The sequence below is a fragment of the Girardinichthys multiradiatus genome, chromosome X, assembly GCF_021462225.1.
Source record: "Girardinichthys multiradiatus isolate DD_20200921_A chromosome X, DD_fGirMul_XY1, whole genome shotgun sequence".
In the NCBI taxonomy this organism is placed as follows: domain Eukaryota; kingdom Metazoa; phylum Chordata; class Actinopteri; order Cyprinodontiformes; family Goodeidae; genus Girardinichthys; species Girardinichthys multiradiatus.
The window spans coordinates 35,568,305-35,595,459 of NC_061817.1; the positions used below are offsets into that span (position 1 = coordinate 35,568,305).

Below are 27,155 nucleotides of genomic sequence, written 5' to 3' on the forward strand. Positions count from 1 at the left end.
ATTAAACAGAGAATCAGGAAAGAGTGGCAAAAAAGGTGGGATGAAGAAAAGAAAGGAAGATGGTTTTACAGAATCAACAAGATAGTAGGAGAAGTAAGAACAGGAAGAAGGAACAGAAAAGAGGAAAGATTAATTACAAGATTAAGATTTGGACATACGGGACTTAATTCTACATTGTTCAAGATAAAGAAACATAATACAGGAAAATGTGATTATTATGGAGAGGAGGAAACTATAAAACATGTAATATTGAAGTGTCAGAAATATGAACAAGAAAGAACAATTTTAAGGAGAGAATTTGTAGGTATTAAAGAGTTTTATTTTGAGAGATACTTTGCAAAGAAGTTTAGGTAGCAAACATATTCAAATTATAATAAATGTATTCAAAAAAACTAAATTAATAAATAGAATTTGATTGTTGTGATAGTAAATAAGATTTAAAACCATGAAGAACCACACTCCATACCAGTCGGTGGCGGTAATGCACATCATAACGTTATTTGCCAACTGCCAAAAAATAACACAGAAGAAGAAGAAGAAGAAGAAATGCATCTCTCCATGTCTCCTGACATGGTCAGAGTTCTAGTGTTAGGTGTTGTTTTAGTCAGTAGTGTTCAGTGTTTCCTTTTATAATTTATTAGATTTTGGAAACAAATAATTTTCTTAAGTGTTTTAAAAGCCCTGTCCAGGGTGAACCCCGCCTCTCGCCCATAGACTGCTGGAGATAGGCACCAGCTCCCCCGCGACCCACTATGGAATAAGCGGTAGAAAATGACTGACTGACTGTTCAGTGCAAATTAATCATAGTAAGTTTAGCTTCCCTGGTACAAAATCTGTAAGTGCTTGTTTTAACTTAGATTATTTGTGAATTTAGCTCTCTGGTTTAGGTGGAGTAAACCAAGGTTTTGGTAGGTAAAATCTGCTCCTTTAACTCAGACAAATTGATATTACTAAATGGTAAATTACTGTTAAATTGCACTTCTCTTCAGACAGTGGAGCTGCTGTGATTTGGTGGAGACCCTGATGCTTTGCTCTGTTTTGCTTGATCAGTTTTAGGCTTTTTAATTGGAACCTTGATTTGTGAATGTGTACATTGTTTTGGGGTTGGGGCTTATTTAATCTAGTCTTGACTTTACTAAGTTTAATTGTTCTAGTGTGTGTGTGTGTGTGTGTGTGTAAGTAATCTGTTGGAAAATATTCATGCTATGCTTATAAGATCTGTATTGCTATGCTCAAGTATGTTTAATAATGTGTGAAATAAAATGTATTGTGTAATTTAGAGGCCTGCTAACAGGCTTCTCTGTGTGTGTGTTGGATTTTGATATCATCTGCCCAGTAACAGTGAAGATATTTCTCTGTAAGATTTCTATCTATTTGGCTTGCTTTCATTTTTACTTTAGATGGGAACCAGTGTTCTTGATGTATATATTTTTTTTTTTAGATTTTTGTTAATGGACTTCCTGTATTTCACAAAGTACAGCATTTTAAAAACACATTTTATTAAGAGTTAAAGACAAGACTTTAATGACCATCTAACATAACTTTGTTCTGTGCTGTTAACTGTTTGATCAGATTATCAAGTGACCGAATGCTGTGGCTTTACCAGTTGAATTAGATCACTGTGAAAAACAATTATAATGTCATCACTCATCAACACTAAAAACTGACCAAGTCTTAGAATGCCTTTTTTAGTTTAAAATCATTTAGCAAAAATAAAACTTTAAAATCCTCCATATACATTTGTTTTAATCTTTGGCCACACTCTTGATAAATAGTATATTGCATTACCCCATTTTATAACAGAATTATAGTCCCGACAGAGAGACATCTTTCTCTGTACTTTCAACTGTTGGTCATTTGACTGCTTTTCCTCTTCCAATAATGCAGGAGAAGGATTTTTCTGATTAAAATTTCGATATTTTAGTAATCTGGCAACGGATGAGGTTTTTATGTAACTTGAGAACAGCTGGGCCAGCTGTGTTTCACAATCTTAATATTTTGAGAAATGCCATTATCCTGTTGTGATATTTGAGCCTTAGAAAAAAACATTTAACTCACAGGAAGATTAGTGTGCACAACGTGTACTTACTCTCATCTATTTAGTTTAATAACAAATTATTGCTGTGTTTTTGACAAGATAATCCTTGTTTACATATCCACATCGGTTGCAGTTGCTGCCATGATGTTGGACCATCTTTTACACTATGTTACCCATAATATTAAAGAAACGTTTTCAGCAAACCTCACTGCAGTCTTGTTCAACAGCTTCTAAAAACAATTATTATAGAAGAACAAACTTCACTCCAGTCTCCTTTTACATATCTTTGCACCAGAATTACCAAATATGTTAAACTGTATTTTCAGAGCAGCATTTTGGACTCGGCTGGAAAGGTTGCAGTCAGCTACTTGGACAACCCAGGAAAAGAAATAAAATATTCCTAACTGGAAATAACATCACGACAACAATATCGATGAGGATGGATGTTCCACTTTGTTTCTTGCTAATGTCTTGTGAATAAAATAATCGCACAATAAAATATAAAAATAAAGATCTTCCTCACTGCCATTAACATGTTGATTCCTAGGATAGTTTACATCATTTTAGCTCTTTTAATAATCTTACATTCACCATATGCTTTCTTTAGGATCAATATCTGTGTATCAGATTGCTCATTATATCCAAGACACAAAAGGATGTGCAGACGTGCTTTATGCAAGATCGCTAGTTTAATTCCCGGCTAGAACAAATTGTCGCTAAGATGCATGAAGTTAAGTGACGTATTACAGTTGTTTGCCTTTATGTAGTAAGGCTCAAAATGACAAAGGGGTGATACTCGCATTATTTTAAACCAAAAGATCATGAAGAGAGTAGTTTTTCCTTTATCTTGAGGAAAAAAAAACTAAATATATGTAGGGAGAACATCTGCTTACGACTTCTGTAGATTTAAAGAATCAACAATAAAATGACAGATTTTCTGTTCACATAATTTCAATTAAGTGATTCCAAGTAAACAGAATTAATTACATTCCTCTTCTTATGGTAAGTTTCTTTATAAATTATCCAGATGTGATGAAATTCTGTAAATTAGGCTGTAAATGTTTTTCTTTACCTTTCTCCAGGCATCTTCAACTCTTCAACGCTACTGCTTGAGAACCTTCTTCTAACTAAACTGTTGGTTTCAGTTTCTGCCTCTTTATTCTAAGCCACCCCTGCTGATAGACTAGTTTCCTTTATTTGTTGTGGCTACAGCGGCACACCCTTCAGAATGCTTCAACTGAGGTCAAGAGCAGAGCAGCATGTTGCAAATATGGTTTTAAGTAAAGTTACTCTCAGGTCACTTTCTGTCTTTCAGGAACCAGGTTCTAAAAGGTCAAATATTTACCAAGGGAGGCGTTGGACTGTAGTTTAAACACACCTGGCTTCCCTAAAGTAAATTAGGATAATAAAAAAGATAATAAAAAGCTAAATAATTTACTATACGCTACTCTTAACTTTTGTTTCACTGTAGTGTAAAAATAGTGTTGTACGAAAATCCCCATAGTGAAATGTTCTAGATGAGGTGAATATGTATCCATTGCTGTGAAATGTATTTCCCATTTACAGATTTATTTATTTATTGTTTTATGAAGTAGGTGGAGTGGGCCAAAGGTCCTCCACAGTGATGGGAGAGACTCGTTGCCAATTACTGGATACATACACTGTTCTCTCAAACCCCCAGTCTGTCGTGGCAGATGGCCGCTCACACTGAGCCTGGTTCTGGTTCTGCTGGAGGTTTCTTCCTGTTAAAAGGGAGTTTTTCCTCTCCACTGTCGCTACATGCATGCTCAGTATGAGGGATTGCTGCAAAGTCAACGCCAGCGACTGTCCACTGTCTCTACATGCTCATCCACGAGGAGTGAATGATACAAATCTCTGACTGGATGCAATCTGCTGGGTTTCCTTAGATAGAAAAACTTTTAACTAATTTGAATAAATAACTAACTCTGACTGCACTGTTTGATAGTTAGGATTAATTGGAATGTATGTACCTGACTTGAAATCTGAATGATTCGATTGAACTAACTTTGTAAAGTACGACTCAAGGTACTTTACAAAGTTAGTTCTCAAGGTAATTGAATTGAATTTGCGCTATATAAATAAAACTGAATTGAATTGAAGTTTGGAGGCAGTTGTTGCCATCAAGGGTGGCAAAACCATCCATTATGTTTAGGGTGCAATTAGTTTTTCACTTGAGGCCAGTTAGGTTTGGATAGCTATTTTTTTTAAATAAAAAAATCATCATTTGAAGACTTATTTTTGTCTATTTTGGTTATTTTTTGTATTCAAATTTATTTAACAATCTAAAACATTCTAAAGAGTCAAAAATGCAAAAGCAGAAGGGATGCATAGTGTCAAATCGTTTTTTTACAGCATTATGTATGAGGCTACAATTTTATACCTGATATCCATTCAAGAGACTATGCTGGGCTTGAAATCTGAGTGAAATGTTTTGTGCATCTGATATTTTACATTTGGAGTACAGAGCATTATTATTATTTTTCAAATATTTTGTCATGATTTTAAATGTTTGTCTTTTGTTTTGGACCATGTTCATGATTGCTTATGTTTTCCATGTGGTGCTTTAGTTAATTTCCTTTAAGTTTAGTTTCCTGTTCTGATTACGGAGCATTCTTGTTCTGTCACTTTAAGATTTATGCTTTGGTTTCATTGTTTCTTTGCTTAGACCCATCATGTTTTCTTTTCATTCTCTGCCACAACAATCAACATCATTAAGTCCACCCGCACCATGCCAATCAGTCTCCCTGTTTCACCTGTATATACAGGTACATCTAAAAATAATTAGCATATTGCGTATAAGTGAGATATTTGTTGCCAGTCATTTCAGGAAGTGAAATAATTATTTTAGAGATTCATTCCACATGGAGTAAAATATTTCAAGCTTTTATTCCTTGTAATTTTGATGATTATGGCTTACAGGTAAAGAAAATACAAAATTCAGTGTCTCAGAAAATTAGAACATGACATTAGGCCAATCAAAAAATGTTTGTCAGGCATCTAAAAAGTATGCCCCTTTCTGTGCACTCAATAATTGGTTGGGCCTCCTCTTGCAGGAATTACTATATCAATGCGCCGAGGCATAGAGGCAATCAGCCTTTGGTTCTGCATAGGTGTAGCCCAAATTGCTCTGATAGCTACCTTTAGGTCGTCTGCCTTGTTGGGTCTGATGTCTCATCTTCCTCTTCACGTCAGCCTATATGGGGTTCAGGTCAGGGGTGTTTGCTGGTCAATCAAGAATAGGAACACCATGGTCAATGAATCAGCTTTTGGTACCCTTGGAAGTCTGGGGCGGCATCAAGTCCTGCTGGAAAATAAAATCAGCATCTCCTACAGCTTGTCAGCAGAGGGAAGCATAACGTGCTCTAGAATTTCCTGGTACATTGACTGTACAATGCAGCCAGAAAAAAAACAGTGGACCAACACCAGCAGATGGCATGGCACCCCAAATCACCACTGACTGTGGAAACTTAACGCTGGACTTCAGGCAACATGGACTCTGTGCCCTCCACTCTTCCTCCAAACTCTGGGACCTATATTTCCAAATGAAATACAGACTTTAATGTGATCTGAAAACATGACTTTGGACTATTGAGCAACGGTCCAGTTCCTTTTTTCCTGAGCCCAGGTAAGACACTTCTGACGTTGTCTCTGTTTCAGGAGTGGGTTGACAAGAGGAATGCGACATTTATAGCCTATGTCTAGTATTCGTCTGTGTTGGGTGGCTCTTGATGCACCGACTCCAGCCTTAATGTACTCCTTGTGAAGCTCTCCTAAATTCTTGAATGGATTTCACTTGACAATCATCTCAATGCTGCGATTCTCCCTGTTGCTGGTGCACCTTTTCCTTCCACACTTCTTCCTTCCACTCGATTTTTTCCCCAAGACTGTGTAGCCTACGAACCCAGTCTGAGAGGTTGTTTAAAGGCTCAGGAAACCTTTGCCGATGTTTTGAGTTAATTAGCTGATTAGGGTGTGACACCATGACTGTCCATTTTCAAAGTTTTCTCATTTTCCGAGACACTGAACTTTGGGTGTTCTCTACCTGCAAGCCAAAATCATCAAAATTACAAGAGGCAAAGGCTTGGAATATATAACTCTATGCGTGATGATTCTATATAATAAAAAGGTTTCACTTTCTGAGAGGACTGGCAAAAAAAATCACACTTTTACACAACATTCACATTTTTTTAGATGTACCTGTATACTCCTCTGTTCTGTTTGCTCCTTGCTGGTTTTTTCTGTTGTCCACGACTGCTTACCTTGCCAAGCCTGTCTACGAATGTTGTTCTTGCCAGGCCTGCTCATGTTCATGCCTGCAACTGTTCCACTTGTCTGCATGTAAGTTTTTTTGTTTGTTTTTTTAGTCATTAAATTCTCTCCACCCACCTTCTTCTGCTGCAGCCTGCCTGCCTGTGCTTGGGTCCAACAACCACCATCCTGACATATTTAGCATATGACCAAGAGCTGCCATGTTAGCATGTCAACAGTTTACGTTTGTGTCGGCACATGGCAGGACATGTGTTCGTTCTCTGATGGCCCATTTGCTGTGTTCATGTAGTTTTAATAGGATGTAGCAAACTATTTGTATTTTTCCACAACCAAAGCTTAAGTTACAAATTAAGCTAATTGATGTAAAAACATTTAGGCATAATCCCATTATTCTGAATTTTCAACATTTGTTTTGATATTTGTGGAATACAATGTCACTTATCACAAGACTGCACATGTCTCCAAAAATTGAGATCTTTGTCCCAAACTGCATTTTCCAACTACCCATCTGGCTTTTTATGTTTTTGGACTAATGGCTTCTTCCTCTCTGAGTGGCCTTTTAGCCCACAGCGGTTCAGGATTCATGTCACAGTGGATAATGACACTCTGTTACCAGCTTCAGCAAGCAACGTAAAACCTCTGTTAGTTTTGTTATGGAGTAGATTTACACATTTTACACCAAAACATGAACCCAAGGATGATCCAGACTCGTAGTTGACCATAATTCTCTTTTTTGAAATCCTGCATTATTTAGTTTTTTCACTGTTGCACAAGAAAGCAGTGTATTTTGAGGTGTCCTAAATGAAATCCAAAGGAGTACTTCGATTTAACTTATGCCATGAATCAATCCCAAAATCTTTCAAAGCTACCGCATCCTCACCTGGGCTTTCCCAAACTGTGGATACATCTCATGACAACAGCAAAAAATCCTTATCTTATTATTTTGGCATTCAGTAAATGGATATATTTTGGCTGCAATGGACTGGCGATCTATCCAGGCTGGTCCCTGCCCTTAGACTGCTGGAGACCCAGTAACTCAATATGGAAGAAGTGAAACTAGATGAATGGACATATTTTGCATTAAGCCAGAAGTTGCATCATCCATTTCTGAACAGATTTCGGTGCACGATGAAAATATTTAGCCATAATCAAAACACACACTTTTACAGGTCTTCACAAAGCATTTTGAAAACTATTGACACGACTTCAAACGATTATTAGCTGCATCAGAGCATTGACCCAGAAGGTAAGGTTCTGCTGAACTTTATTTATTTATTATTTTTCATTAGGCAGAACCAGCAGTTATGTGGTTTAACATATTTATATTTCATAAAGTTTCTAGTTTGGATGTCACTGCTGCAGTTTCTAGATGAGTTGCAGGAGTTTTTCTTTTTTTTTTTTTTGTCTTTTAATACCATAAGCACTATAAAGCAGTTTTATGTAGCACAACTGTGTTTGAATCAGATTGATTTAACAGCCTTTATGTTGTTAAACCCTCAGGCCCTCACCAAAATCTTCAGCACCTCCCTGAAAAGGATACGGTGTGTGGCTCAAGATTTCCTGCCCTGTTCACTCTGACTTGAAGTATTTATTCAAACCGAAACTAAACCTAGATTCTTCTCAGGATCTGACGGTACAGGCAAACAGAAGGGTAAGGTATTTTTGGATTTCCTAGAATCTGCTTTTTGTTGTGGAATCAGTGGAATATCCAACAGATTATGAGTCCACAAAACCATCTGGATTTATTTAATTTCATTTTACCAAGTCAAAAATAAGGCTTACCGATGCACTTGTGCTATTTGCAAATCTATTGAAGGTTTCCTGGTTGGCCCACACCCGAAAAATGGGCATAGTTTTATAATTTTACGGGCAAATTTGAAAGCAAATGAGCATTTCAGTATGTTTTCTCTAGAATTTATCTGAACATGTATAGCAAGTAATATAGGAGTTGACCATATCAAAATGTCTACAGCACTGCTCTACCTATCGAGATGTTTTATGCTATATATACAGATATATTCAATAAATTAGAATATATGTTCCGATAAGGCTCGTTTGCCAAATTAAAAGGACCTTTCTAAAATACCAACCTATAAGCAGCTATGAAACATACATTTCATAAAGCCCACATTTCTGCATTAAATGTTTTTTATTGGTCTGATGTAATGTTTTAATCTTAAATGTCTTGTTTTCATTAGCTGTAAGTGAAAAATCATCATTAACAGAAATAAAGGGTTTGAAACATCAGTCCCTGTGTAAATACTCTATATATGTTTTACTAGGCAGCAATTCAAAAGGTTTTCACATAAAATAAGACATTTACTGAAAAATCTGTTTTCAGGAAATGAAAGTAAATAAAAAAAAACTAAAAAGCTGCAACAACCTGGTTGTGTAAGTGTGTACATCCTCGAGCTAAAACTTTGTTAAAGCACATTTACTTTCAGTTTCATTCTTCAGCCTCTTTGATGATTTGAGGAGTCTCATTATACCCCCATTTTTAAAAGTAGGGATGTAAACCTATGCTTCTGTGCTCACATGTATTGACCCAAAGAAATCTGGTCACTCCCTGCAGTCTGACTTTTTTCTGCCAGTCTCTGTCAAATCTCTCTGTTCTACATTTGGAAAACAAATACAAAATTTCTGTCCCAACCCCTTCACCTCAGATCACAAGGTGCTTCAACAAGGTAGAAGCACCTTGTGCAAGGTGCTTTGCAGATTTTAATTTTTTCCTTCGAACAGTTTGTTTTTTAGTTGAACTTACTGTGACGTAATACAACATTTAATTCAATTCAATTCAAAGATACTTTATTGATCCCCGAGGGGAAATTAGAATTCCAGTACAACCCATCCAAACATACATCATGACACAAGACAAGGGACACGGGTCACCGAGGCTTTGCTGCCCACTCACAGGCGCTGCCCTTGTTAGATGAGAAAAGAGGCCACATTAGGTAAGTAGAGGGAAAAAAATCATATTTCACACTTTATCCTTAACAGGATACAGTTTGAGATTGCAAAAAACCTCAGAACAAAGAAGCAACAAGTTTACAAAACAACATCATGCCGGGAACGGTGAAGGTGGTGTGAGGGGGTGCATATGTTTATCTTGAGCATGTGAGTGTGTGCAAGTAAGTCCATGAAGTACTGTCCCAGAGGCTATTGTCCTTGATGGTTCGTTGGAATGTTCATCAACTGGCCACAAAGTTCTGAACAGGTCTACAGATGTCCTCAGGGAAGGGAGGGAGCAGAGCGTCATGTTTACATAACTTCCAGGAGAAGTTGAAGATAGCCAGACATCAAGGCCGTGTAGGAGAGCCAGATTCAGAAAAACAATAATTATTTGGGTTAGGCTGACTCTTAATTTTCCGTCAGCCTTGAGAGTCTCGCTGGTGCTTCTCAAAGGCGGATCCAAACAGCCAAATTCCTGGTCTTTCGCCAGATCCAAGCGAACAACTCAGGTAACCGCTGACTCCAAAAAGCAGAAATCCTGATATCAAACATCCAATTATATACATATCTTCCACATCCTCGACTGACATTATCGACAGACACACGATCCTCCACTTCTGCAGGAGTCCATTGTGTATCCGGAGAAAAATGTCCCTTCCGGGCCAGCGGTCTCTCCCGACCCCTGTCTTCTCGTCGAGAAAAATTTGATCAATTGCATTGAGAGACCAGCTGACCAAATCCATATTTTGGAAGAATTTGGAAGATGTGCAAAAAGAGGCTCCAAACAAAAAGACAAGACACAGAGCTGAAGCAGGGCATATATGGGAGGGGTGCGGGAGACAGAGAAAAAGTGTCCACCTCCACCGAGAGCAGGAAAAGAAGAGCCTCTTAACCCCAAAGGGATTTTGTGAAGTTTGAACTGAAAATAACATGTTTTGAGAATTGACATACTCTAAACAATCATTACGTTAATAATTATGTTTTTCAAATGCGAGTCATAATTCTGGCCTTGCTTTGCCCTTTGCTGCTGGTTGAGTAAAACCTGGGTGGATTTTTAGGCATCTGTGAGCTCTCTGCTTACAGCAGCTATGCTGGTTGTGTGTGTAGAAGCCGTGTGGTGAACAGCTGAGACGGAGTTTTGTCATTTTGTGGATTTGTTTATTTTCTCATTCAACTGCCTTCAGTTTTAACTGTTTTTGGTGTTTGTAGAAATTGTTTCTAATAATTATGATCAATTGGAATGTATGTACTTGACTATGAATATGTTTTTATTGAATTAAATTTGCAAAGTACCTTGAGATGATATTTATTGTGAATTGGCACTGAAAGGAATAGATCCATATGGCCATTTCCCTCCATCCTGCCATCACAAAAATAAATGTGTGTGTGTGTGTGTGTATGACTCCACTTCTAACTGACAGGGTATCTTGTAAGGATGGGTGCTGGGACAGAAAATTTTAAGTTCAGTTTGTTTCTACACAGGAAAAATATCTGTTGCTTAGCACGAATTGTAATTTTTAAACGAATTTCAGCACTTCTTCGTCTGACTGAAACACAGACAGAATGTTGCTGAGGCAGAGGATGATGACAAAAAAGTAATATATCAAATTATATTTAGTCATTAATGGTTTTCACAAAAAAAAACATAACTCATATATGGAATATAAGATGTAATTATCATTTTTGCATGGATAGGTATGTGGGTAAACAGCTCAGTTAGTATAACTCTGGTAATGAAGACCTCTTAGACCTGTTCCTACCACTCTTTTTCAATCCCAGCAAAAACAAATCAGCCTTCTAATAAAACCAGATGAAAACCAATCAACATCTAAATATGGTTTTAAATGTTGAAAAAAGTTTCATTTAAAAACCAAACGTAGGCAAGACATTTATGAACCATTAGATCTTGTCTTTACCAGGGGGCCCACAACCTTTCAAATACAGCAAGATGATGTCAGTAAAATCTTAGAGCTACCAAAAGTAAAGTGTTTTATCTAACTTCACTTTAAAAGCCAACTTTGCATTTTCCTTTCCTTTTTTGACAGCTAAAGACACAACACGACAGAGTGCAGAAGATGGCTCATATGAGGTAAAGCAAACGTACGATACAACTGGTAAAATAAAGTGTTGCAATTGTTTGTGATGAAGGAGGCAGTTTTTCTGGGCACATTGAGGGATTTGTCTTCATGTTGTTTTTATGATAGAGAGCAACATTTTGTTTTTCTACAGATGGAAACTACAGAGGGCCTTCTGTCAGTATGTCACCGATACTCTTATTTACATCACCGTGGTGAAAGATTTCCTGGAGATGTTCTCTGAATGGGAGGAATGCAGAAAGACAGAGGTAGTGAAAATGAATAGAATCAAAAAAAAGGCTGACAAAATTGACCCCACTTTCACCAAGTCGGAGGGAAACCGGGCAGCCTTTAGCAAGTTCATGAAGAGCAACTTCCAGATGAAGGCAGAGAGCAAACTTGCAGAACTAGAAAATTATTTGGGTGAAGTATTGAAAGAAACCCTGGAAGGTCTGGAGAAACTCAACACCTTCTCGGATGCAGTGGAGAAGCTGGCTGTCACTTCGCTGCAGGTGTTCACTCAGAACCAGATGATATTCCTGCCTGAAGGGATCAGCTTTGATGATGTTCAAGCTGTGATCAGAACTGCACGGCTGATCTGCCCTCTCCTCCTGGGGTTTAAAAGAGATGCAAAGGCCTTCTTCCTTCCTTCACTTCACAATGTGGAGGTGCTGGTGTACCAGCTGAAAAAATACATAAACTCCACAGAGAAGATCGTTGAAGACCTTGCTTACAGGTAAATTTATCCCAAACAAGAAATATTTTGTGTTGTTATAAAGTACATAACATGTTCCAAGATATGAAAATGTTTCTAAAAGAAACACAAGCATTCAGAGATGCTACTGTTACTTTCACAGCCTCAATATTAACATTTGCCTGCAAAAGATAGAGGAAATTGCTGTTAAATGTGATTTATCTGATGAAGAAATCCAAAACATGGCTGATCATGTCAAGCAACTTGATGTAATAAGGTACGTCCCTGCAGTGATAACAGTATTATTGCTTATTTAAAAATGTTTTTTTATTGTATTCACGTGAAAAAATAAATACATAAAATTCTCTTCATCAGGATGGACGAGCACTTTCGGATGTCGGTCTTGTTCCAGAAGGTCCACTACTCAGCTTTTGTTAATAAGTACAATGATCAGCTGCCCCAGATGCTGCAGTTTCTTGATGAGATTGAACAGTGTGCCGTTCAGTTAGACAAGATGAATAAGGGGGCAAAGATCTCCAGTGTGGCTGGGAGCTCTGTGGGAGCAGTGGGAGGTGTACTCTCCATCATTGGCTTGGCTTTAATTCCAGTAACAGCTGGGGTGTCCTTAGGGCTTATAATTTCTGGTGCATCCCTGGGAGCAACCAGCGCAGTGAACAGTGTTGTAACCACTGTAACAGAGTTTAAGGTTAATTCTAAACAAAATAAGCAAGCAAATACAGCCTTTCAAAGGTTCATGGATAGTGTTCAGAGTATACAGGATTGTCTGGAAGAGGCAACCAACATACCATATGTTACACAAATTGATAATGACACGGTTAACGTAGTACCAAAGATCGCTACCAAATTATGTGCTGTTCGAAACAGTATTGACACTGTCGTTGATGCCTCTTCTGCTTTGGTGTCTGTTTTGAAGGCTAAGAGAGTGGTCGCAAGTGCAGGCAAAGCTGGACTACAGGAAGGAAAAGCATTGTGTACCATATCCAGGGTGGCCTCAGATGTTCCTGATATTGGTCAGGCAGCACTTAAAGGGCCTCTTGCTCTCTCCAAGGGGGCTAGAGGTGGTTTAATTGCACTTAATGCCCTCTTCATTGGCATGGATATCTTCTTTATCACTAAAGACAGCATGGCTCTGGCTAAAGGGACAGAGACAAAGGTCTCAAAGTTCCTCAGAACCAGAGCTACACTTTGGCACTCAGAGATTGAGGCATGGGAGAAGATTTGTAACTCATTGTGTCATAGCAATCTAACCGCAAAGGAGAACAGCAAAATTCTTGAGAAGCCATTGTATCCTGATAGGGTGTTAGAGTGGTATGAATACCTTTATTTTATTTTATTTTTTATTTATATATATATATATTTTTTTTAACCATGTCCTGTCCCTCAGAGTAGCACTCATTGCTGTCTGAGTGGCAAGAAGAAGCCCACCAGATTTACTTTCACAAGTGGAGCATTACGCCTAATGTTATAATGCTCTGATTGATATTTATAAAAGAAAATTATTTTATTAGAAACAGCTTTGGTATTATTTAATTTATTAGACATTGAGATGGAAACGAAAAGGAAAACATTTGAAGCACAAAAGAGAGAGAGATGGGGCAAAAAGAAAAAAAGGAGAAAGAATGGAGGAGAGAAAGAAGGATGAAGAATTACAAGATGACAGGCTGCTTGCTTCTACACCTGCAGAAACACATTTAATAACAGCTTTGTTACCAGATGTATTTAGTGGTAACTGCAGCTCATTATAGAACATTTGTGTATCTGTTAACACCTTTATCTAAACACCTGTGGGTCTGAGTGTGAGCGTGCTTGTGTATACAAGGTTTCTCCATTAAAAATATGCAATAGCGAGTGTGAGGAGGCACAGACCTGCCCCCTGGACCCGGGACAGATGCGGAAGAGATCTGAGCCATAGACATCCAAAGGCCTCCCAGAGCACAGGAACCCCAGGAGAACCATCGCCGGTACTACCATAGCCCCTGCAGAGAAGAGCAGGGGAGAATCCCAGGGGAACCACCCAGCAGCCACAGTGCAGAAGCCCCAGGGAGCTGCAGCAATGAGCCCACAGGTTCTGCCGGCAGCCGTCCACCCCGAGCAGATCCAGCCATGGACCCAAGACCCCGGGACATATCACTCCCCAAGCAGAGGCCAGACAGAGCCCAGAGGTCCAGGACCCGGCAAGCAGCCACCGGGAGTGAGCCGGCACACACCAAAGCATCCAGCCCCGGATACCGAAAACCACAAGTAAACCAGTGGGCAGAGACACCAACCACTGGTAGGGAGTGTGGCGGGGAGAAAATAGGCACGCACCCCCTTTTATTTCACATTCTCTATTGTATAAACATGTATGCACTGAATTATTGTTGCTTTTTCTCTAGGATATTGTGTGAGCTTTAGTATCTGCAGTGAGTTGAACAGACAAGGAGTTCTTTTAAAAATGTGAGTCTTCAATAAATTCTCAATGGAGAGAAGTAGGTTTGAGATCTGTTCTCCTAAAAACGAACAAGCAGAGTCTTTTCCACTCAACAACCCATAAGAGATTCAGATCAAGACTGAAGACAATCTGTCTCATACGATTATGACTCATCATAATCACACAGCTGTGCAGTACTTTAATTAAATATATTTTTAAATTTTCATTGTGTGATGTATAAAATATCTGCATCGCCCAACATTAAAACAATAGATGATGTGTTGCAGATGTTATATAAATAAAGCTGACTGATTTCTTTCATTTGAGTTTGTTTTCATTTTACCCACCAGCAACGAAGAGTTTGTTCATAAAACTCCAAGGATTCTTCTTAGGTACACAAATAAAATAATGCAGAGGCCACGACACTAGTGATCTGACCTTTCACCTAACCTTCACTCCTCTGAACAAGCTGTTTTGCAGAAGGTCTTCACTGTGACTTTAGATTAAGCTGGAAGTTTTTACCAACATGATATTCATGAGATCATTGAAATGGAGTTTAAACGAAAATTCAACATGGAAGACTCACCACCCCGCCGCGTCCAATCACTCGTCACTGGCTGCTCCAATCAACGGCAGGTCCGCACTCCTCCTCAGCCAATCATCTCCCAGGGCATCAGTTTTAAAGACCCTCTGCATGGAAAACACCGCTCTTCTGCTGAGCTTCGACCCTCCTCCACCATGGGCTCCCAACTCCTTCCATACCAAGGCCTACAACACCACCAGGATCGGATCCCAGGGGGGAAGACGTACCTAATCATAATCCTAAGATGTTTATTCAAACCTACTTCATCCTCAGCGTTTACGTCTCCCTCAGGGGTCCGAGCGCCAAAGAAATAATCTTTCATTAATAAATTCTTTAACCGTCTTGTTGTTTCTCCGTTATGCGAGTCTTTCCAGGTTGAAATATCATAGATATTATAAATAATATAACTTTAAAGAGATCAAAACCTATTTAGATGCTTGTCAATACAAGTCCTTGCATCCATTAAAGTGAATAATCTTATTCTTTAGAAGTCTGCAAGCTTTCAAAGCCATGACTAATTCATGATCAGTCATGACTTTAAATAGGGATTAAACTGTGAATGAACACGTCTTTTTCTTCTTAGAATGATTGCTGTGTAAAACCTTAAAGGAGTAGACTTCTTCCAGCTGGAGACATTTTATCTACAGAAACGTTCGGTTTTTGTTCTGTCCTCTTACTGAGTTTAAACAAAGTGCTTAACGTTAGGCAGTAAAGGAAAAAGTAACAGCCAAGAAGTCACAAAAGACCCCATAACAACATCCAAAGAAAGGCCCCACTTGCCTCAGTAAAGGTTCATGACTCCACCTGAAGAAAGAGACTGGGCAGAAATGGCCTCCATGGGAGAGTTGCAGGACAAAAACCTCTGCTGAGCAAAAGAAACACCAAGGTTGTCAGTTTTACCAGGAAATATCCTGATTATCTCCTAAACGTTTGGGAAAATAATCTGAGGACTGATGAGACAAAAGCTGAACTTGTTAGAAAAGGAACATCATACCAGCAGTAAAATATGGTGGTAGAGTGTGATGGTCTTGCTGTCTCAGGACCTGGAAGACTTGCTGTGTTACATATACATAGAAGCATGAACTCTGCTGTCTATTAAAACATCCTGGAGGAGAATGTCTGACTATCTGTTTATTACCTCAAGTTGAGGCTGGGTTAAAAAAAAAAAAAACACACACACACAAGCAAATCCATCTCTGAATGGCTTGAGAAACACAAAAGAAAGATTTGGTCTAGTCAAAGTTCTCACCTGAATCCATTTGAGATGAAGTGTTGACCTTAAATAGCTGGTTCACACTCGAAAACATTCCAGTGTGGCTGAATTACAACAATTCTGCAAAGAAGAGCGGACCAAAATTCCTCCACAGTGCAGGAAAAGACTCATTGTGACTTAAAACAAACGCCTGACTGCAGTTGTTGCTGCTGCTCAGGCGGTGCAACAAGGTAACAGGTTTAAGGGGCAACCACTTTTCAACACAGGCCATATTATGGTTTGTCTAAAATTGGTTCCAACATTTGTGTCACATACAAAAAACACATTCACCTCAGTATTCACCCTGCATATGAATGATATTAAACAAACTAAAGGCATGCTGGTCATTTTTCTCCTGCTTATTATTTATCTGAGTTATTATCAACTCCAACTGCACAGCAACAAGTAAATATGTTGCTCTTCCTGTTTGGTTCCTGTGTTTCCACTGATTCTACATTTAAACACACACACACACACACACACACACCACCAATAAAGCCAATTATGTCTGAATACAACATCACCAGGTTTTGTGATCCGCATGTTTTCTAGCATCTGGATTAAAGAAAGATGGTGAAGATATTTCCATGGTTGTCCAGCCATCACGTTACTGTTTAAACCGTCAGAAGGTAAAATACCAGCAGCTCATGTGAACTAGCGCTAAGAGGAGTAAACTCTAGTTTTGGTTTCCACTACAGGTCTGTGTGGCCACGTTAAGGAACTCTTATTGTTCTTATAATTGACAGAAACAGTTAATTGGATACTCCTGGAAAAACAATTTTTATGGCTAAAAATTAATGTGTGAATCTTTTCACCACTTTTTGCTTGTATACGTGAAAAATCAACCTGTAAGAAGAATAGGTTGAGCCATTTATTCATTGAGGAAAAAAACAAACAAACGTGAGGCATTAAAATGATTTGTCCACCTTGTTTATTGAAGTTCAAAGGGAATTAAATTGTGGTTTTGTTAGTGGGATGATTTGGTCAACGAAGCAAACTCCTCACTAATTCTCTTCATCTGAAATGAGAACAAGAAACAAGTTCAATATTTTATATTTAAATACATTTAAAACTAAATCATGTAAACCAAAGTTTCATTAAAACACTTAAAAATGTAACTAAATAAACGTCAATAAATATCTTTATTTACAAAAAGTTAATTTCAACATGTTTAATAAACTAATGAAGTATTTTTAGGTCATGTGCTGCAGCACCAATTAAAGTCTGAAGGTTAACCAATGGGATGTTAAGAGTCTATCTGACGAGACGAGCCACCCAGACAGTTTAAATGAACTCTTGGTGCTCTGCAGCAAAGGATCATCAAATTATTTAATATACCGTATTTTCCGCACTATAAGGCGCACTTAAAAACCATTAATTTTCTCAAAAAATCACGGTGCGCCTTGTAATCCGGAGCGCCTTATATATGGATCAATTGGTTAATTGGTTGATCCATACTGGTTGTACACGGCGCTCTGTCAAAATGTTTCAGTACGACTGGTAAACTACAAAGCCGCACCGCTTGCAGCATTACGGCTACCGTAGTCAGGGGCGTCGCCGAAGTAATAGCGGTAAACACCTGTACTGTGCTTACTCCTAGTCCAACACCACTTGTGTGTGTATAACGACCCCAAAATTGCACCTTTCAAGAGACACGCTTACGATGCTGAGTTCAAACTCAAGGCTGTCAGCTACGCAGTCGAACATGGGAATAGAGCAGCAGCGAGAGAATTCAACAGTTAACGCTACTATATTGTGAATGTACTAACGTTTGATTTAGTGCATCAAACTGTTTCTTTTACGTGTTTACTGAATCAGGGAGAAGTTCCCTTTCACGTTTTAACTAACGTTTGATTTCAACTTCAACTTCATAGCCTCCAATGCATTCCTAACTATTGGCTCTATTCAATATAATTCTATGTAGAGGAGACCTTACCATGAGAGTGAATGGAGTTATCAGAACGCTGGTTTGTGGTGTATTAATAAAGTTTGACTGACTGACTTATCTGACTGTTTTGTTGACATTCTCTTTAGCACAGCTCCATCTAGTGGATGCATAACGCAACCCCAGTCAAACGTTTGACTGCAGTAGCTTCTATTCTATGCGCCTTATAATCCGGTGCGCCTTATAGTGCGGAAAATACGGTAAACATCAGCGATGCTGAGATGAAGCCTCTTGAAGCGCTGGAGCTTTCCATCCAATTGCTCGACTCATGAGACGATGCATCAAGATGCCTCATTTGCTCTACTGCGCCATCAAGTGGACAATAAATGTCATAATGACACGAATTTCTTGCTTGAGCTTTACCTTGACTTAATAAATGAAAGGTGTCGGTGATGCCAATAAATATATGGTGTCAGTCTGATCTTAATCTGTCTTCATGATGCAATGGCTGGATTAAACGGAAAAGTGGAAACAATATGGGAGAGGGTTGTGATGTGAATTTGATTTAACGGTCTTTGATTAACCAGGTGAAGCCTCCTTGAGATTAAAACTTTGTTTTCCAAGATAGACATATAAAACTATGTTCCCTAACTGGGAATTGAACCTGGACAACGGAGGTGAAAGCGCCGAATCTTAACCACTAGACGACCAATGACCAAACAACAAAGCTGGTGAGCGATCGGAGCAACAGTAATTTTATACAAGTTGTGATAAAGATGTTTCTATCCGTTCCAATACTCCCCTCTTGCTGGTTGATTCCTAAGCAAAAAATGACGCTCAAATAGATAGAAACGCACACGCAGTACGATCCCAAGACAACTAAATGTGGCGGGGAATCCGCAGGGTCGTGCTGTCCCTTATACTTCGAATCACTTGCAAACCGGCGACCCGGTTCCTTTATCAGTCACGGGGCACGGCCCTTTCTCGAGGCCGAGACACAAGCCTTGATATGCGCTTCACAAAACGTCTGCCTGGATTACTCGGGACGCGCTCTGAAGCATCAGCACACAATAATAATAATAATATAAAATAATCTTTAATTTGTCGTTTCAATTTTACATTCTACGGAAATTATCCTCTGCATTTAAACCATCCCTTATTCTGTGGACCCCCGGGGAGCATTCAGGGGCCAAGGGTCTTGCTCAGGGACCCAGAGTGGCAGCCTGTGGGATTCGAACCAGGACACAAATGCTCTGCTCTCTAACCATTATTATGTATATAGAAAATTGAAACTAAAATATTTGTAGATAAATTCATTTGGTTCTGGTTTTATTTTAAACTTTTGCGCTTTTCTAATTAGTTTGCAGTGACCAACTGATCCCTAAAGTGTAGCATTTATTCACTGTCTGCATAGTTATATTGCTTTAATGGGACAAGCCTTTTAGAGAGGACTTCTCAACATTTTCAGAGCCAAATGCAGCTGTAAGCAGCTCCGGCCACTAGATGTCACTATTGTCTACATTTTCTGGTGTTCAGTAAATGAACTGAACCACGTATGAAACAATCAAAAGACAATATAAATGAAGAGGACATAGATAGAAGGACATGGAACGTTTTTGTGCAAGATGATCAGCCGAGAACTAAATCTCACCCTCTTCTTCCTCGTCCTCTTCCTCGTCCTCTTCCTCCTCCTCTTCATCAGAGCTGAAGGTTCCATCAGGTAGGCTGTACACTCGAATCACTTGCTGTTGAAAACAAACAAAGCCCATCAGCCGCTGCAGGTAAACACCTGCTGGTAGTCCCTCTGCAGCCTGTGAGGACTCACCTTGTTGGGGTCCTTCAGGATCAGGTATTTGCCCTCGTCCAGCTTGCGGCAGATGTCGATGACGCAGCGAAGGATTCCCCAGGCGTTCTCCATGCTCAGGTTGATCTGGCTGGCAAACTCGTTTGGTTTGAACTGCTGGGTTCCCAAGATGACGTGGCGAGCAGAGTCCTTCACGTGGTACCGAGAGACGTACCTGAGGAGCAGGATTATGTCGTTATGGTGATGGATCCATTCGCGGTTGCCTTCAGCACTTCTAACAAATGCCAAATCAGGTTCCTCACCCAAGTTTCAGGTACTCTGATCCAGCCAACATGGCACAGCAGGTCCAACGAGCCAGTTTGTAGCTGTTGTTCTTCAGCTCGGTGGCGAGGACGGCGCCTCTCTGAGAGTCCAGCTTCTGACGCCAGTCCACCCCGTTACAATACTGAGGATCAACCAAACAACAGCTGAGTCCATTTTATTTCGAATTTAACTCGGGGTAGAATCCAGTAGTCTATTTAGGAGAAGTCCACATGGTTTGAATAATTATGGTACAAAACTCCACAAAACAGTTTAATGAAAACACAAATTTATAAGTTTTTTTTAAAACAAAAATCTAACTCCAGGACCTGGTCTTCCACTACAAGAAACCCTTAAAAACATTTCCCCGAAAGGGTCCTCTTACCCTGGAGTCCCACTCATTAAGGGTCTTGACGTTGATGAAGGACACTTCTCCGTTTGCTCCGGTCATCACGCCGTCGTGCTCACAGCGGACGATCAGGTCGATGTCCTCTCCAAGCTTCCAGTGACGGTACCTGAATCGCAAAGACAGCTCATTAATTCTCTGGTTCAGTGATAATAAAATAAAACCAAATATCTGGTCCCAACCTGTATGCTACAGACGCCACCTCGTTCTTGTCAATATCTTCCTCCACAAACGGGTTGGGATTTGGGAACTTGAACCTGTCTTTACCCTGAATCCAGAAGATAAAACTTAATTTATCCTCAGAGAGAAGCAGTAAACCTGGATGTGGATGTGAGTGATGGAGCTCACTATGCGTAAACACTGCTGGCTGAAGTTGTGGTTGATGTAGGTTGCCTCCATTGCCAGGTTGCGAGGTGAGTTGAAGGAGTTTCCCTCATCCTGCGGGGGCTCGTTGGCCGTCTCGCTCACAGTCAGTAAATCTGAGAGGAACATTAGGAGAAGCAATAAACACCTGATGATGAATTCAAATAAAAAAATGTCGTAGTCCAAAAGTGGGGTTTTAAAAGCAACAATGAAACATTGTAGAAAGCCGATTACTAGAAGTTTGTTAACCAGCTGAACTCTCACCAAAGTCAGAGTTGTCTCTCTTGTCGAAGAACAGCTTGTTGCCGACTCTCTGCACGATGATGTCCCAGGAGTTCACTGAGCGCGTGCAGCACATCAGCGTGGCCAGGATGGCATCAGTGGCGAACACGTTACCCTGAGTCTTAGCCAGCTGGAGAGAGACATAAAGGATCGCAGTGACCTCACAGCTCTTCAGACTAACGGAGAATGTTTGGGAAAGGACTGCCCACCTTTCTGATGACTGGATCATCGGTGGTGGTAACAGTATGGAAGATCCTCTTGATGCTTTTCAGCTGCTTCTCGTTTCGAGTGGTGATCCGATCAAAAGCCTTATCGTAATACTCTAAAGCACCACAGCACTCACTGGAGGGAGCAGAAACAAAGCTTCAAGTCTTTTCCTCTAACCACTGAAAACAAACTGGTGTAGCTTCACCTACATGTCAACCGGGTCAGCAACCTCCATGTATCTCATCTTCATCAGTCGAGGGAAGTCCATCTCCTCCTTCACCTCCCAGTCACTTCTCACCTCCACAGAGGAGTCTCTGGGCTTCAGCTGGGCCTTCAAGGACAACATGTCAACTAGTTGAGCTTTCAGTTAAAAGTTTCCTCAAACAGAAATGATAGAAAATCCTGACGCCTCAAGATTTTAGCCCAAACACAGATAAGGCAACAATGTTCATCATTGACATTTACTTAGATAAAATGAACTCTTTAAAACTGGCCGTAGTTACAGACATTTGTCATTTCTATCATAATTTACTACAATTATTGAAGCACATTAAACTTTTAGCCTTTGCCACATCTAATGTTGATTAAATTCAAACAGTTTTCACATATCTTCATTTATTAATAGTTTGTAACATGCAGTGGAAAAACCTACAGGAACTCTGCCATTAGTTACCAAGGTCACATTAACTGATTTTAAAGTGTTTGAGCTGCAGCTGAAGCTTCTGCTCTGATTGACAAGTTTTATTTAGAAGTCTTCAGATCAACCACAGTTTGCTCAATTTACTGAAGTTTAAAGGATGTTTTAATAATGTTAACAGATATTCTGCTTTGCATTGCTGCGTGCTCATATGAATTGTTATATTGCAATGACTTTGCATGCTTTCAGAGGTAAGATGATGTGACTGATGTTACTTTAGTCTGTATGTTTCTGAAAACAACCTTTTGTCTTTAGCTGCAGTAAAACTACCTGAGACTTTTGATCCCACTTCTGACGAACACCAAACTGCTTCTGGAACTTCTTCTGCAGGCGCATACGATCCCTAAGGAGAAAAAAAGACAACATAATTAAACATCCCTACAGCAACAACTCTATAAAATCCAGATATAATTTCCTTCTCGTTGAGATCTCACCTCTCCTTCTGCTTGGCGCTCTTCGGGAGAGTCTGCATGTTGAACTGAGTGAGATTCCTGCGATCTTTGTCCCTACGAAGGTTCCTCTGTGGAAACAATCACCCTCTGTTAAAGAACAGCACATGTAAACCAAACTGGTTTTGTTGTGATCTGCGTTACCTGAGCAAACCTCATGCGGTTCCTCTGGTAGGCTGTCTTCTGAGTCTTAGCAGTGTCCACCAGCTGGAAGCTCGTCTCATCCTCCTCGTGGAAGTAGGCGTACTGACTGCCGCCTCCGAACTGAGATGAATATTTATCTGAGGATATCAGGAGAAAAGAACTAAACTGATGAGTAAGACATAAATGGCTGACTAATAATCACCTTAATGCAATAGTTTGTAGGATATAAACCGTTCCATAACCTATTGTGAAAGAAGAATTAGGGGTTATAGTTCACAGATGCTAGGTTATACAGGTCCTTCTCAAAATATTAGCATATTGTGATAAAGTTAATTATTTTCCATAATGTCATGATGAAAATTTAACATTCATATATTTTAGATTCATTGCACACTAACTGAAATATTTCAGGTCTTTTATTGTCTTAATACGGATGATTTTGGCATACAGCTCATGAAAACCCAAAATTCCTATCTCACAAAATTAGCATATCATTAAAAGGGTCTCTAAACGAGCTATGAACCTAATCATCTGAATCAACGAGTTAACTCTAAACACCTGCAAAAGATTCCTGAGGCCTTTAAAACTCCCAGCCTGGTTCATCACTCAAAACCCCAATCATGGGTAAGACTGCCGACCTCACTGCTGTCCAGAAGGCCACTATTGACACCCTCAAGCAAGAGGGTAAGACACAGAAAGACATTCTGAACAAATAGGCTGTTCCCAGAGTGCTGTATCAAGGCACCTCAGTGGGAAGTCTGTGGGAAGGAAAAAGTGTGGCAGAAAACGCTGCACAACGAGAAGAGGTGACCGGACCCTGAGGAAGATTGTGGAGAAGGGCCGATTCCAGACCTTGGGGGACCTGCGGAAGCAGTGGACTGAGTCTGGAGTAGAAACATCCAGAGCCACCGTGCACAGGCGTGTGCAGGAAATGGGCTACAGGTGCCGCATTCCCCAGGTCAAGCCACTTTTGAACCAGAAACAGCGGCAGAAGCGCCTGACCCGGGCTACAGAGAAGCAGCACTGGACTGTTGCTCAGTGGTCCAAAGTACTTTTTTCGGATGAAAGCAAATTCTGCATGTCATTCGGAAATCAAGGTGCCAGAGTCTGGAGGAAGACTGGGGAGAAGGAAATGCCAAAATGCCAGAAGTCCAGTGTCAAGTACCCACAGTCAGTGATGGTCTGGGGTGCCGTGTCAGCTGCTGGTGTTGGTCCACTGTGTTTTATCAAGGGCAGGGTCAATGCAGCTAGCTATCAGGAGATTTTGGAGCACTTCATGCTTCCATCTGCTGAAAAGCTTTATGGAGATGAAGATTTCATTTTTCAGCACGACCTGGCACCTGCTCACAGTGCCAAAACCACTGGTAAATGGTTTACTGACCATGGTATCACTGTGCTCAATTGGCCTGCCAACTCTCCTGACCTGAACCCCATAGAGAATCTGTGGGATATTGTGAAGAGAACGTTGAGAGACTCAAGACCCAACACTCTGGATGAGCTAAAGGCCGCTATCGAAGCATCCTGGGCCTCCATAAGACCTCAGCAGTGCCACAGGCTGATTGCCTCCATGCCACGCCGCATTGAAGCAGTCATTTCTGCAAAAGGATTCCCGACCAAGTATTGAGTGCATAACTGTACATGATTATTTGAAGGTTGAAGTTTTTTGTATTAAAAACACTTTTCTTTTATTGGTCGGATGAAATATGCTAATTTTGTGAGATAGGAATTTTGGGTTTTCATGAGCTGTATGCCACAATCATCCGTATTAAGACAATAAAAGACCTGAAATATTTCAGTTAGTGTGCAATGAATCTAAAATATATGAATGTTAAATTTTCATCATTACATTATGGAAAATAATGAACTTTATCACAATATGCTAATATTTTGAGAAGGACCTGTAGATCCACGTCTGACAGTCGCCTTATTTTCAGGAAAAACTATTTTATCACATGTTGAAAATCTAATTGGATTAATTAGGCTATGCTGCAAATAGTTTAAATACAATTACACAATAATAACCAGAAAATCCACCCAGGTGACAAACATTTCAACGAGCTGTATCACTCACTCGTGTATCTCTTGTCTTGGTAAGTTGCTCCGGTCCAGTCAGCGACCTGTCAGAACCAACATCCACACAAACACAAAGTAAGGAAACAAACTCTGCTTGCTGCTCAGACAGGGAATCTTCAGTGAAAACAAACCTTCCCCAGACGGTCTCCTTTGCTGAAAGGTTGGTAGGGCATGTCTTTGAACTTCTCTGGAACAGCACAGGGGCCCCATCCGGACGGGTTGTCCTGGATCACAGGGGCGTGAAACTTTGCCATGACCTCACAGTCGAAACAGAGAGAACATTTAGTAATTTTCCACTTTAATTCATGTACTTTTCATCTGCATGCGAACAGGGTCTCAGGTAAGAGCAGCACTGTTTTCTCCAGCAATGCACTCAAAGATAGAGAGCATTGATCAGCTTGCGCAGTGGGCTAATCATCACTGACCCATGAGTGAATGAAAGACGTTTTAAACATCACTTAATCAATTTATCTATAAGGACTACAGGATTATGTAGATTTTTACAAATATGTTGAGTTACAACAGTCATCCTGCAAAGAACTGCATAGGAATAGAAACCTTTACGTTAAACTGGTTGTCTTGGTTACTTGCGGTATTAAAAAAAGAGCACAGCTGAAGGTAAATAAACAAGAGATTAAAAGGATATGTGTCAATAACATTCATTTAAATTAAACCAAGCACAGGTTTTGTGTTTTCCACAATTTTTATGATTAAATAATACAATTCTCTAATAAATGATTAAATGTATAATGGATGGATGAACAGGTGACTGAATGAATGGGTGGATGAACTCATGGACCTACAGACTGATGGATATATGGAAGGGTGGAAGGACAAACAGGTGGATACATGGATGGATGAATGAATGAATGACAAACACATACAGATGGAAGAATACAGGGACAGATAAATATTACAATTTATTCAAATCTGGAAAATATTTAAAAGTTGAAGACTTTTTGAAGCCTGTGTGGAAACCTGTACAGTTCATTGCAGGCAGAGTTTTATCTAAATGTATTTACAGTTTAGTTGCTTACTTCAATCATCCAAAAGAAAAAGTTTAAATAATTTCATCAATATAAAAACTTCTCAGAATCAGACTTTTATAAAGTGTTTCCTTTGGACGATTATTCAAACATTAACGTTACAGAAAAACATGAAGACAAAATAAAATCCATTGCGCTGAAAGATTTTAGGGTTTATTTTTATGTGGGAATCCTTATTGTTGTTCCTGATTGATTATATTTAAACGGTTCACATAATTTTTCAGACTTTAAACTCGGTCAAATGGTGACTAAGCCCATTCAACTCATTTATCTGATATGTGTGGTTTTTTCTCGTGATACAAGCATGTGCAAACATATGCTAGCTTTAGTCTCCTGGATGGAAAAAATGTTTTACAATGTTCATTTTTAACATTTTGGCCTCAGCTAAGGCGGCTCATCCTGCCAGGTGGCCCCCACTACCAATGCTAAGCTAACTAGCTAACTAACTACAGAAACCTTCAGGCGATTCTCGACTCTATCTCGTCACACCAACATAAGCTGAAGCAGCTTCCACGACCTTTAATGTTTTATTAAACGCCTACCTTTTATCTATAAACCCCTCTGTCGAGAGATTAAATCCAAACGCTATTACAACGACGATAGAGCCGACGGAGCGCCGGTGGGAAAGGAAGTGATGAAACACGACGAAGCAGAAAGCATTTCCTGCCGTAACTCAATGGCAGCTGACGTAAAACACAAAAGCCATTGCTGAATTGTTAAGCTTTCAAATGTTTATGGTACGTTTATTTAACTGACTTTCACACTAATCTAGAAATAATTAATCGGGTAATTAAAACACATATTATTAAAAAAATATTTGTAACGTTAAAAAATGTGCAAAACATTAACGTTGCAGTTTAGGTATGTGGCCACCATATGGTAGTAAAGAGACATTTTATGAACCCCTTTAATTTGGCTCTATTTCGTTACACCAGACATGGTGTTTTAATTAACCAACGAGAGAATGTCGACCATCATCATGTTAATGAGTGGACGTATTGAACTCAACAGCTCCAATAGTAACACATAAACCTTGAGCTTTTACCAAGCACTGTATATAACATGGATGACCACTAGGGGGCAGGAATCCCATTCATAATAATGTGTTCACTAAAGTCAACGTGATTCACGCTACAGATTTCAACTTTCAAAATTATACAAATGATGGTGTGAACTATGTTGGTGAT

General features: G+C 39.6%; 2 protein-coding genes across 3 annotated transcripts; one reads left to right on the top strand and one right to left on the bottom strand.

The window, feature by feature from the left end:
- The first annotated feature begins 7,328 nt into the window (after positions 1 to 7,328).
- LOC124863273 (apolipoprotein L4-like) lies at positions 7,329 to 13,902 on the top strand. Of its 2 annotated transcripts, XM_047357588.1 has the most exons (6): positions 7,329 to 7,574; positions 7,829 to 7,979; positions 11,323 to 11,366; positions 11,507 to 12,088; positions 12,210 to 12,323; positions 12,422 to 13,902. In XM_047357588.1, exons 3-6 carry the CDS (start codon positions 11,353 to 11,355, stop codon positions 13,431 to 13,433), a joined length of 1,722 nt encoding a protein of 573 aa, XP_047213544.1. In that variant the 5' UTR covers positions 7,329 to 7,574; positions 7,829 to 7,979; positions 11,323 to 11,352; the 3' UTR covers positions 13,434 to 13,902. The 2 variants fall into 2 exon arrangements, with proteins under 2 accessions (XP_047213544.1, XP_047213545.1); XM_047357589.1 differs by lacking the exons at positions 7,329 to 7,574; positions 7,829 to 7,979 and adding an exon at positions 9,496 to 9,786.
- Positions 13,903 to 17,226: 3,324 nt separating this feature from the next.
- Positions 17,227 to 26,636, bottom strand: LOC124862278 (eukaryotic translation initiation factor 3 subunit D). The gene is made up of 16 exons (XM_047356101.1): positions 26,511 to 26,636; positions 25,054 to 25,179; positions 24,921 to 24,966; positions 22,850 to 22,986; positions 22,691 to 22,776; positions 22,527 to 22,599; positions 21,769 to 21,890; positions 21,562 to 21,694; positions 21,335 to 21,482; positions 21,056 to 21,186; positions 20,890 to 20,975; positions 20,687 to 20,816; positions 20,304 to 20,446; positions 20,023 to 20,215; positions 19,849 to 19,942; positions 17,227 to 17,330 (listed from the first exon to the last, which is right to left on the bottom strand). Exons 2-16 carry the CDS (start codon positions 25,174 to 25,176, stop codon positions 17,317 to 17,319), a joined length of 1,659 nt encoding a protein of 552 aa, XP_047212057.1. The 5' UTR covers positions 25,177 to 25,179; positions 26,511 to 26,636; the 3' UTR covers positions 17,227 to 17,316.
- Positions 26,637 to 27,155: the final 519 nt, after the last annotated feature.

Coding starts and splice junctions, on each gene's coding strand:
- LOC124862278 (XM_047356101.1), bottom strand. CDS start 25,176: ATGGCAAAGTTTCACGCCCCTGTGATCCAGGACAACCCGTCCGGATGG. Junction 21,483..21,561: donor ATGATCCAGTCATCAGAAAG/GTGGGCAGTCCT, acceptor GTCTCTCTCCAG/CTGGCTAAGACTCAGGGTAA. Junction 21,187..21,334: donor GAGAGACAACTCTGACTTTG/GTGAGAGTTCAG, acceptor TGTTCCTCTCAG/ATTTACTGACTGTGAGCGAG.
- LOC124863273 (XM_047357588.1), top strand. Junction 12,089..12,209: donor GTTGAAGACCTTGCTTACAG/GTAAATTTATCC, acceptor TTACTTTCACAG/CCTCAATATTAACATTTGCC. Junction 12,324..12,421: donor AAGCAACTTGATGTAATAAG/GTACGTCCCTGC, acceptor TCTCTTCATCAG/GATGGACGAGCACTTTCGGA.